At 34.5% G+C, this 12,961-nt stretch overlaps 1 protein-coding gene across 2 annotated transcripts; it reads left to right on the top strand.

Moving 5' to 3' along the window:
* Positions 1-2,978: 2,978 nt before the first annotated feature.
* On the top strand, positions 2,979-8,474 carry LOC123558746 (EMILIN-2-like). Of its 2 annotated transcripts, none has more exons than XM_053544805.1 (3): positions 2,979-3,084; positions 5,968-6,152; positions 8,159-8,474. In XM_053544805.1, the coding sequence occupies exons 1-3, from the start codon at positions 2,979-2,981 to the stop codon at positions 8,219-8,221; spliced, it is 354 nt and encodes a 117-aa protein (XP_053400780.1). In that variant the 3' UTR covers positions 8,222-8,474. The 2 variants fall into 2 exon arrangements, 1 of the variants encoding a protein (XP_053400780.1); XR_006687786.2 differs by lacking the exon at positions 2,979-3,084 and adding an exon at positions 3,913-4,131.
* The last annotated feature ends 4,487 nt before the right edge of the window (positions 8,475-12,961 follow it).

The following is a 12,961-nucleotide window of genomic DNA, read 5'->3' as shown; positions in this document are numbered from 1 at the left end:
ATTGCATATTAAAATGAGTACTTGTTTGCTTTGATATATTTGTTATAAATTATTTAACTGATTTATTATATATGAATATTTTTCTTTAGTATGGTATGCAAATATTGAACTCAGTTGAAATCTGTTTTATTATATATATGCTATATAATGACTGAATCTCATTACACTGAAATGAAGGTACGCTGCATACAGTTTATCTATGTGATATGACTACGGTCAAACTTTGCTTATGAAACAGAAACATTGAAATAATTACAATGTTTTGCTTGACCTTCACATTTTTATTGGTGTGACGTCATTGTCCAAAGATTCATGAATATCGAATATGCATTTGTTAAAGCGGGATCAGTTGGCCTATTTTAGAAATAAAAATAAAAATAATAAATAAAAAAATCCTTTGATTTTTTTCTCATGTATTCTAATCAAACTTGATTTGTAGCATCTTTATTAGGCCCGCAGGTAACTTTGTTCAGCTGGGACATTTAACCCCTTTTAGGGGCTGCTAGAGCTTAAACTAGAAATGCCTTTATACAGCGTCTCATGAACAGCTTGGTGGATCTTTGTCATACTTGGTCAGGAGCATCATTATAAGGTTCTCTTCCAAATTTATTTATATAGGAACTTGGGCCCTATTAGGGACCACTATAGCTAAAAGTAGATATGCCTTTCTTCGCATTAACCACTAAAATGTAATGGATTTTTATCAAACTCGATGTGTAACAATATCGTAAGGTCTCCTGCTATATTGTTACAAATGGGGATAGGGACCAATTTAGCTAAAAATATAAACACGTTTAATGACCTCTTCTCATGAACCGCTTCATGAATCTTCATCAATCTACTGCTGTTTTGCAATTTGAAAAATGTTAGATTACAATTCGCCGACCATCATTTTTAAAGATATTTCTTGTTATTATTTAAAGTTGGTTAATAAGATTTTGGTCAACTAAATCAATTACACGTAGTTTTGTTCACTTAAAGTTTACACGAGTTACATTCACTTCAGATATTTTTTAAAACTAAATTTTCTTATCCTGACTGTCCTAACAATTAAGTGTAAGTAAATTTATATATATACATACAACACGCGCAGTTCAACTCCGAATATAGCTTTAATCTACACTAAAGTCATGTTATAACGGATATGTACAGCAGTTGTTTCAAAACGATAAGTTCTCTTCCTCTCATATATTTGCGACTTCTTCACCTCAGCCCCACACCCCACAGTAAGCTAAAATGATCTCGAAAAAAAACAACAACAGAAAACACGAAAACAACCTCTTTAATACTTTAATACCAGCTACAAAATATTGAAAGCTATCTCCCAAATATGGGATGCTATCTCATAAATTATAGCATTAGCTAGGTAGTCTAGACGCTAGAGATTTATAGAGCTACATGTTGAAATACACACTGACCCTAGCTGTCCCCAGCATTCTGCAAAAAGCAATAGAGATTCTCTGAAGGAAAAGGAATAAGACAACAATTAAATTCTTTATAAAATTATCACACAAGATAGATTATGTGTAAAATTCTCCTTGTCCTACTGTAGATCAGCATAACTAGAAAGACAAGGTAACCCAGACGGGTCATGACCACATTGCCTTTAAAATTATCACATAAGATAGAGTTATTGTTGCACATTATGTATAAAATTCTCCTTGCCCTACTGTAGATCAGCATAACTAGATGGACTAGGTAACCCAGATGGGTCATGACCACCTTGCCTTTATTTGTTTATCCAAAATTTCTGTTTGTTCCTTTGATACCTTATACAGAATGGTTCATGATAATTTCGTCTGGAGCATTCAGTCTTGTGAACAACATGACCGTATCAACTTGACCGAAGTAGAACGCAGCTGTATGCATATGGAAGCTGTGGTACTGAGGAGAATTTTGATTTTAATTATCTCTAATTGTTTTTTACATCCCACATATTTTATTACAAAAGACACGTATAAATAGAGAATAATAGGTTAGTGCCGTAGATGAGAAAGTTTATCTGGCGAGGTGGAGGAGGTTATCGGGTGAGCCGAAGGCGAACCTGATAACGTCCGGAGCCGAGCCAGATAAACTTTCTCCATCTTAGGCACTAACCTATTATTCTATTTATCTTGTCATTACTTCATTTTCCGATATTTGGCAATTTATTTTACAAAAATAAGTGTGCGACAACCGCTTTAATGACGTCATATTCGTAATGACGTCACTTATATAATGACGTGATTACCGGCAAAATCGCAATAACTTCTTCGTTTTTGAATAAAAACTCATTATTTGACCACTCATTTTCTTAGTTCGGACATTTCCAACACAATGATGATGGTTTCGTTGCAAAATTTCTTATGACAACAATATCGATCATAAGGTCACATGATCAACTGACCGTATATCACTGGTCACATGATCAACTGACGGTATATCAAGAAAGATATACGGCACCCTGATATCGGGTCGAAAATACTGCAAGTGACAGGATAAATATAATTCTAACACGATCCGATTCATTTTCCTATTAAACAAAGAAGGCAGAAAACAGTGAATTATTATACAACAAATCACTGTCCTGACGTCACAATTATTGCGTCATGGCGTCAAACGGCATAGCGGCGCGCTGGAAAAGAAACCGATTGAAAATGGGCAAATATTTAATGAATGTTGTCAATGATGTACTTAAAAATATTTGGTTACGTGTTAGAATCGAAATAATATATCTCATTTAGTGATTTGCTCTTGATTAAGTCATTGTTTGTCGTTCAGTTGCGTATTATTATATCACTCGGGCTGCGCCCTCGTGATATAATTCCCTCGCATCTGAACTCCAAACAATGATTTATTCAACGACAAATCACTGGATGAGATATATTATTTCTTAAACAAAACGCTAGATTCAGTTACTGTTTTATTCAATTTCCGTGTATTCGCATGAGAAAATGTTTGTTGTATCGGGCATCAGTTTGGTTTTATAATTGTGTGTTATGATAAATGGAGATGAGTTTAGTTATAGAGGACACTGGAGTTCCGACAAAAATGATTACCAAGAGGATGATGGCCATACTGGCGTACGGCTTAATCCTAAACCAGGTTTGTTTAATATAAATATTAATATAATTGATATAATATAAAATTAAGAAATGATTTTTTTTTCGCGCTAGCAATTCATGTTTAATTTGCGGATTTTTCTTTCTGTCGTTCACTTCGCATGAACAACGAAAAAAAATTCATTTCTTATATTTTCTACATCGTATTTCCTCTCCATTTGTAAACAAAATTATATTATAAATTGCACACATTTTGATGCATTTGACATTAAAATCAGCTTCCCGGCCATTCTGTTCACCAGACAGAACAACTGGTCAGAGACCACCAATTCAAAAAATTACAGGGAACTTACTGGAATGAGGTAAGTGTGTACCTGGGAATAAGGTAGCGTCTGTGCATTCTGATTGGTCAGTCATGTAAAGAAACCCAAGAAGTAATTTTTTTTTTTCAAAATGGAATATTTTTACTACATTTACAGTATTTCATTATACATCTTGACAAAATTTGCTACATTTTATGTGTATTGAAAAAAAAGTTTCATCAAATGAATTTCTCCCGCCATGACAACGATGTAAACAGGGTGTCATCTCATTCACACGAAAATTACTTAAATAAAGTATCACTATTAGTATATTTTTGTCTGATATTTTGGTGGAACTAAGTTAGTTCTTGAAAAAAATGCGATTGGAGATACATGTTTCGATTTATGGAAGGCCGTACACGCCATAGTGTTATAATGGAAGTCTATGGGAAAACAATTGGTGTTCTCTAACCAACTGCGGCGTCATCTAAGGAACGTTCTCCCTGATTATACGCGAACGTCGTCGAAACAGCGGCCCGTTATCACTAAGCAGAGTTGACGTAACTTTCGCGCCTATCTTTTTGCTGTTCATACGAAATGAACGTCATAATTTTCAATGGAAAAGAAAAGGGCGAATGAAAATATTTTTATCACATGTTTGACGTCGCGGGATTGTAATAAAGCCATTACATAAAATTGATAATACACTAGTGTCATTTAAGAAATAATAAGTTTTCAAACGTGGTTTACCGCAGAATAACCCGAGATAGATTTTGCTCTACATGTATGTAAGTTATTAATTTTGCTGATCGTGAAAAGCTTTAACGTTGACGTCGATTTTAGTATATAGGAGACGTTGGTGAAATTGACTTGTTTATAAAGTAAAAGAATGTAGAATTTTTTATGTTTCAAAAGGAAAAAATTAACATGTGATAAAAAATATTACATTTGTGACTTTTCACATTGAATTTATTCAACTCGTTTAATAAATTCAATATGAAAAGATACTCATGTAATATCCTCCATTCTTGCATAAAAACTACTTTTTTCACTGGATCCGCCCATGTATAAACGGGAGAAAAATCGTGTGCAAACAAGGCAATTCACGTGCTGTTAATACATGATTTTTATTTTTGAAATGCTTTGCCAGGGACATATGTATGTATTTCTGCGCAGACTGATATTTGGCATCTGCATCTTGTTTCTTCCATAATAACCCCTTTTTGTAGCATTATAGATACAATGTAATCCATAGTATGTTTAGCTGTATCAGTTTCCAACCCCAAAGGTACTGTCCCCATCAATGTACGCACTAGCTTCTCTTAGAGTTTACTCCCTTTACAAAGCGTCTGTTCAGTTATTGTAAATAACTGTGAATAAATAAGTATCGCGTGTAACTTGTGCTATTGCCCGTTTTTAGGTATTATATTAATGATTTTTGTTAGTATCAGTCGGTTTGTTTTTACCTGATTGTTCGCAGAATTCATATAATAAACCTCGAAAGCTAGTCACTAGCTTCGTACTCATCCGTACTCTGTTTGTTCGTACTCAAAATAATTCGAATGTAAAGTTGTTATTCTTAAAATAATTGTGTTCCTGTTTATCAAATTTTTTAGTTATATGCAAAATTATGTGTAATGTAACGTTTGTAATAGCTAAAAATAAAAATAAGATGCTCAAAAAACCTTCAAATCACGCTTTTAGTAGTGTTGTTTTATGTGTGCCCCGGTTATGGATATTTAAAACATGTTTACCGTTTCCAAGAACAACAAGAATGGTAAATAAAAAATGTACCGGAATCGTCAAGTCATCACATATGGAAACAATGCATTTGGTCGTCGTGTAATGTTTTTTATGCAAGAATAGCGACAATACACGTTTGTTTTGTGTATTAACGCCTGCAGAAGCCCTTGGGATATGTTTGTGACCTCGACCTTCGGTCTCGGTCACAAACAATCCCGCGGGCTTCTGCAGACGTTAATACACAAAAAACGTGTATTATCCCTACATGTATACATTAAAGCTCAAATATTTTTGATAGAAAATCTGCTTCTAATTACGGAAAAAACAACATAAAATCATTTTGGTTTTGGTTATTAACGAAGTTATGCCCCTTTCCCCCCTTTACAACTTAGCAATTTTGGGTTAAGTTTTTGTATGTAAGCTGCTATCCCACGGTTGGGAAAGGAACTGAAACTTCACACATTTATTAACTGTGATAATGCGACGTCAAATGCATAGATTCCGTAATTTTCTTTTGCGTATTCACAAAATAATGTCCCGTTGTTCGACTTAGCAATTTTTGGATTAAGTTTTGTATGTTCGCTGAAGCTCGCATGTTAGAATAAAATAAACTGTGCTGTAAGGATGTGACACGCAGTACTTAAAGCTTTGTTGCTTTATTACAAAATTTTGCCCATTTTCAAACTGTTTTTGTAGTCTATTATCTCATCTAGCACTATGATTATAAAAGGGAAAAGTCCTATGACTCAAAATTGTAGCCTAAACAGTTTTGTTCATTATTTTAAGTTTTTTTTTGTAAGTAACAAAGCTATTGAATAGCTGAACGTTGCCGTCTACAATATTGATTTCATTTAATTAACCTATCTTTGTTTTTATTTCAGCTAAGCCCCCAGCTTTTATGGTACAACTTTCGAACACTTCCGTCAGTCCATCGGGAGGTGGCACTATAACCTTTGATAACGTCAAAACCAATGTCGGTAAATACTACAAGCCAAACCCTGGGATTTTTGTTGTGCCCTTCAACGGCACCTACAGCTTTACTCTTAATATAGCTTCCTTTGACAACGTACGTATCATAACAATTACACATTTTACTTTTTACTTACGTACAGCACAAAACTTCTTACCCAACATTTGTTGCTTTGCAAAAAATCTTAGTTACCGTCAGAAAATAAATTTTTGAACTTATGGGTACATTTAGAACAATATGTTACTGATAATGTTTTACAATTTTAACGAAATTATTACCCTGCCATCATATGAATTCAGACTATTTACAACTTCAGTCCATAATTGAAAAGTCACAAAAAATACACTAAACATACCAGAATCTAAACACTAGCAAAAAACAAAACATTACGAGGGAAGACAATGAAAACCTTACGCCGTTGTGCCCTGTCGCAAAGGAACATTAAATTTTGATATTAGTGTGGTTTTTCATCATTTTCAAGTAAAAAGTAAAAATATACACCTCTGTATATATTCATTTGCTTAAAACACACTTTTATGTGGTTTTGTTAAAGCACACTTTTTGTGTATTTTCAAAAAATCTTTGCTCAGTTTGATAGGAACTTTTAGCGTTTGTGTGATACTAAATCATTTTCTGATAAAAGTCAAAATCTACACCTCTGTATATAATTGTTCTATAACAATATCTAAAAGTGTATTTTTTGTGACATCTTAAAAAGTGAGAATATTTCATGGTGCGAGAGACTAGTGTGGAGTCTAGAACACTTTCGTTTTCAATATAACGCACGTACTTCTTGGCGTATATGGCTGTCTGCACCTGATCTAATAATTTCTCAGACACATGCTTCTGTCACACTTTTGTGACGCAGACTCCAAATGAAAAGATGACAACATAAGCTTTATTTTTTATGTAAAAAAGGAATCTAGCTAGATAATAAAAGATGCAATAAACACTGTAAAAGATGAAATGGAAACATAGAATAAAAATAAACAGACAAACAAGCAGCGTAATAGCAGAGTCTATCAATGAGAGGCAATGGAAAGTGCAACACCCTTTACATCCCCTAATACCTGCGTAAGCAGAATTATATTACATACAGTCAAACCAGTGTTAAAGACCACCTCTGAACAGAGACCACCTGACTTAAGACCGCATGTTTTGTTTTCCATTTTAACATTTGCAGTGTATTTTAAGCTATGAATAAAGACCACCTCCCAAATAAGGATCACATTTTGGCTCTCCCATGGGTGGTCTTTATAGACAGGTTTGACTGTAGACATTAAATGGACTCCACGATTCCAAATGACCAGATAATATAACAGCACTCAAGTCATAAAAATGACGCAATGTGCTTCTGTTTCTGTATCAGCTACTAAAACGTTACACTTTGTATCATGAATGCAACAGCAAAAAGCAAATCTTACACTGCTGGTTTCTGTAGACCGGTGCCCGTGTTTATGAATCTCGAAATACAGTTGGGTACCAGACTACGGTTTCTGTAACAGCAGCGACTACTTTTAAAGTACACCTTTTGTCATCAATATTACGGGAAAAGGCAACACTGCCGATTTCTGTATCAGCAGTTGCTTAGTTATTTTTTTTCTCTCGTAAAAGTAACGACGCGAATCAACTGTTACAACCTAACCATAAATGTTACGATCAAGGATGAGGTCATGACTTTAAAACTTAATCTGTCCCGTGAACTATCGCGGCATAACGAACAAAATGATTCAGATAGTCAGATCTTGTAACTAGCTGGGAAGTGCTGCTGTAACCTAATACAGTACAGCTGTAAAAATTGCTGATACAGTAATGACAATAAGGCCTCTGACATTTTATTATATAATGTTAGCTATGACATTTTATTTTATCTATCAAATACTGTCAAGAGCATTTTATATTGTACACTTGTAATACAACAATAAAATTGCTCGATACAAGTATGCACACGTTTAAATACTTAATATGTAGATATAACTAATATGGAACATCAATAACATCATTAAGATGCGTCGTTCAATGACTTTTCTATTCTTAGACTATATAATTATGTTTTTATGGCAGCTAGCTTTATAACGTTAAAATACAACCTTCACTTTCAGGTCGCACTTGCAATCATGGCCAACAATGTGGTACATGGTTGGACAGGTAGACAACGAAGTTAAGTCAGCAGATGCAGTTGTAGAACTGAATATGGGAGACACAGTGTTTATCAGCGTACTTATTTCTCCAGAAAACCCGGTACTATCGCGTTGCACATTTACGGGTGTCCAGTCACACGGTTCTATTTGTGTCCGTACACAGTACTGTAATGACTGTTGTACATGCTAAAAACTAATCTTTAGCGGAGGAAACGAAACGAAAGCTAAAACATCTGACCTACATTTTGAATTCAATAAATGCAATATTTGAACAATTTCAGAGTGTTACTTTTATTCATTTTATAATATTACAGTTACACCGGTGAAAGGTAGTTCGACGAGCATAATACTTTCTATTTCAAAGTGAATCCCAAAACAACGGAATCTCATTCGGAACTTGTTTGCGTGGTTATTTATCTCGTCACCACGAGAAACTATGATGTTCCCACGAGATAGTTACTAGTGGCCAAGAGATAAAAAGTCTTTAAAATGTCATTCCCAGCAGTAAATTGGGATAATAACCCGAGGTCAAAGCTTTAACGTCTCGTTCTTAAGCATCAATATTACAATGTTCAATGTTCTCTTTAAACCTCCATGAACAGCAATACGAACGGCATGGATCAATTAAATAACATATTGATTTGGTCAGGATTCATTCATACAGCCCTGTCAACATTTCAAAATTCTGAACGAAATTTAAATTGAAGCGGCAAATTAATACATTTCTCTGTTTTAGGTAAGGCCTGATATTCTTGCACACCGGACTGGCGTTTCGGTGATTTTACCCATGCCGGCAAAACCCATCTGGCACCCCCCATGCCAGACGACTCTCGTGCTGTTAATGATAACTAGTTGTTCATGCACTGATAAAATATTGTTTATGTAAAAACACGAAAAAAGCAGGTACCTTGATAGTTTTTCTCCGTTCCTTATAGTATATTTCTCGATTCAAAATACGTTAGTTTACAAAAAGAACATAACGTTACGCTACAAACGATAAAACTAAAGTGGAACTTTGTTATTGTGCGTAACGCAAAACATCATGACGTCACTTCTGCTTACGGACATTAATTTCCCGCGCTCTACTATAAGAAAGAGTGCTAAAAAGAAAGTATTTCTATCTGTTATTAATTTTTGTAAAATACGGTATGCAAGAAAAATAATCTGCCAGAATAAAATGCTAACATGTATACGATATGCAAGAAAAAATATCTGTCATGCGTTTACGAATCGGATGGAAATATCCGTCCCTCGGCAAGCCTCATTACCGCCCAATGCACAGGTGCCCTCGGGACGGATATTTCTATCCGATTCGCAAACACATTACAGATATTATTAATCTGTTTCCGGCAACATGCTAAAAACAATTAGGGTAGGTAGATCTAGGTCGGATTTGTTTTGGGGGATTTTTTTAAAGCATAAAAAGTGCAGATTTGCAACTTTTTGTTAAAAAGTTTAAAAAAAATTCTCCAAGGCCATAAATATATTTAGGGTTGGGCCAAAAATTTATGATAGGGCGTGATACCGGAAACAAACAATTTTTTACGCCTTACTTTGACCAGTTTAAAGAGCTACAGATTGGACTTTATTACAATATTTAGGTGAAGTCTGTCGGCTATATAAGTCATCGTCGTTTTACCTGTTTTATATTGTCGGCGATGAAAACTATGGTCAAAGGGAAATAACTAACAGGGCCTTTGATTGGTTGAAAAAGTATACGGAGAGACAAATATTTAAGATGTAAAGTGGTCTCTCATTGGTGAATATTGTTGATATTGAACTGTTACTTAATTGAAGTTCTAGCATGATTAAGGGAACAAATATTTGAAGTGCATTTGTTTGAAATTTCTTGTTTAGTGATTGATTTCAAAATGTAAACAAAATTAACTGCCGGACTGGGGGTTACTGACTTGCGGGTGAAAAAAGTGCACAAAAATGATGGTCAGCATGTATATTTCTGGTTGTTTTCTTTTAGGTCTTGAATAGTTCTTTCACCCTGGGTAGGTGGCATCAAAAGTTTAAATGTTAGGAAAGGGCTATAACCCAAAACATTACAATGCAAGTCTATGGGAAAACAATTAGATCCCTTCGACCATATGTGTATAACATAACCCAAGCTGAGTTGTTACCAGAAACGTATTCACCGTTCTCCTGGAGAGAAATGGAGAACACAAGTGTCATTTAACTAAAAAATGGTACAGTTCTTATACTTCCTTATTAAAACGAGCTCAACCGATAAATTAAACCCGAAAACAAGAAGCTCTGTCTTAAGATTATGAAAAAGAACCACTTAATCCAACACAAATAGAAAGAAATAGACAACACAGGTTTATCTCGTTATCGGAATGTGACAACCCTTGAATTCTACATTGTCCTAGATTAAAACTGAAACTTTATAGTGGATGTCTGTTATCCCCAAGAAATGTAACAACCTGTCATAGAACAAGGGCATGCACTTGAATGTGAAGCATAGCACAGAGTGTGTGAATGATGTGTACATGTATCACTGATCATATTACTCAATCGAACAAAATCTCACACATTTTAAATTAATGTTCTTAAAATGGCTGCGTTTAATCATATTTCTCTTACATTCTGATATCAAGATATCACCCAGTTTTGCCTTCAAGCTCACACTATATAACTTCATTTTGTGATCACTACGACAATACTGGACACGATATCAAACTTTATAACTATAAAGTTATCACAGCAACATACGATCACTACAGAGGCTGGAGTTACCTCCAGTGTACAATATGTGAATTACCTCCGTCACGCTTCTACGCACTGACCGAACACTTTGCTGCTACAAGTGCAAGTGAAATATCCAGTAGGTCAAATCGTTTGTAACTGGTATTCACATTTAAACATACTGAAAGTGACAACATCTCTAATTGCATATTTCTATTAATGGACATATTTCGACTAATGTTCGAAAAGAATTTGCATCATTATCTTTTAACAAGGGATAATCTGCAAACATGGTCCTAAGAAATATTTTAGTATTACTTGTACTCATGTAATTAGGAAGATTTTATCTAAAGCTCAATATATAGCTTGATTTCTTTTCAGCTTTCATTAATTGATAATGTAAAATACAAAACAGAAATATAAGATTCTTTTTGCAAACAATCGTTCGTATACAGCGGACACCTATGACACTAATTATAAACCGTGCAAAGCTGCTCCAGTTTCTCAGCCAGTCCCGTCTTGCTTTAAATGCTGTTTCCATCACACTTGCATAATCTAGATATTCGCTTTTTGTTCTAGGAAATAAAACAAAAAACAATTAAGGATTTTTATCATATTTAACACATTGTGTGTGGTGCAAATAATTACGTGTGAACTAGACATATCGAGCAAGTTGGACTGTAGTTAGTTTGTAATTTATTAAATTATGCAGTGAAGGGGTATATAAAATAGAGATATGAACTGACTGATGACATCTTGTAATTGTTATAAGTTTTACAGATTAAGCGCGTCGATTCGATAAATGGCAGAAATCAGCCATCATAGTTACACGAAGAGCAAAGCATTGGTACTAGAGCTTGAATAAGTTGAAAACGAGCTTGATATAGTTGTTTAATGCAGTTAGAAAACTAATTTATATTTGGAAGTTTATCATGCTGATAGACATTGCAACCTTTGAAAATAGAAAATTGAGTGATGTGATTAGGGACTAAATTCTGTTCGGTACAATGATTTAGCGCTGTAAGATTCATTACGTAAAACAGAATTATAGTGTTGGCTTAAAAAATTAAAGATATATTTGCCGCTTTCTCTTTACCTAGAGTGATTATTTTTGTATTTCCTTTCCGAGATATCTGCAGTTAAGTTAGACTTAGGGGAAAACTATCGGTTCATTAGACTTAGTACATTGTATACAGAAATCGACAATATCAAAAATATTACGTTTAAGCATTAGAAAGAGCATTTTCTCGACAGCACAATCTCAGTTGAATCATTTTCGACTTATTCCGTAATCTGACCACGGCATCGGTGCATAAACCTGAACTGACACAGCCGTAAGAAAAACTAGGGAATATATTAGCTATTTACCAGCATGATATTGACAAAAATCAAGTAATCTGCGTTTAAATGTAAGGTTTTTTCGTGTTACCGGTATAACATCTGCAGAATCCCGGGGTATTGGTTGGTGCCAGAGCCCGATAAAGCGAGGGTACCAACGTATCCCGAATGATTCTGAAGATGTTATGACACGAAATGAACACGCACTAACGCTATTCTAGCATAAAACGTGTAAAAACTAATAAATAAATACATTTCCCCTCAAAGCCATAAACATTCAATGAAATGCACGGAAATATCTCGAGTTGTTTTTTCCATTTGAATTATCCGTTTTGGAGCCGTTATACGTTTACTCTTTGCCACGGAACGCGCATATATGAAAAGGCGTTTTAACAGCTCGTGAGCGCGAGAATCTCTCTGTTAACACACGTTTTCTTTTCTGTTAAAACACACCCGAAAAGTGACAAGAACAGCAGTTTTATGCTAGAATAGCATTTTGTTGGCACTACAGCTAACTATTTTTGCATAGTCTTCCATTTATTTTATGTATTTTAAAATTCATTTTTCAGCTCCTCGAAAAACATCGCACTTTCATGTCAGTAGATTACAACTATACAATTGTTTTCAAGGAGAAGGACACCTGCATATATTCGGCAATAATTGAATATTTATGACGTCTGAAATTGTTCAACTTTCGTGCCCGGAAAGAGATACTTGGGGAAATTCAATAAC

This window comes from Mercenaria mercenaria, chromosome 5, assembly GCF_021730395.1.
Source record: "Mercenaria mercenaria strain notata chromosome 5, MADL_Memer_1, whole genome shotgun sequence".
Classification (NCBI taxonomy): Eukaryota; Metazoa; Mollusca; class Bivalvia; order Venerida; family Veneridae; genus Mercenaria; species Mercenaria mercenaria.
The sequence above is the reverse complement of the archived record's forward strand: the minus strand, read 5'-3'. Positions and strand labels throughout refer to the sequence as shown.

Coding starts and splice junctions, on each gene's coding strand:
- LOC123558746 (XM_053544805.1), top strand. CDS start 2,979: ATGATAAATGGAGATGAGTTTAGTTATAGAGGACACTGGAGTTCCGAC. Junction 3,085..5,967: donor ACGGCTTAATCCTAAACCAG/GTTTGTTTAATA, acceptor TTTTTATTTCAG/CTAAGCCCCCAGCTTTTATG. Junction 6,153..8,158: donor ATATAGCTTCCTTTGACAAC/GTACGTATCATA, acceptor CTTCACTTTCAG/GTCGCACTTGCAATCATGGC.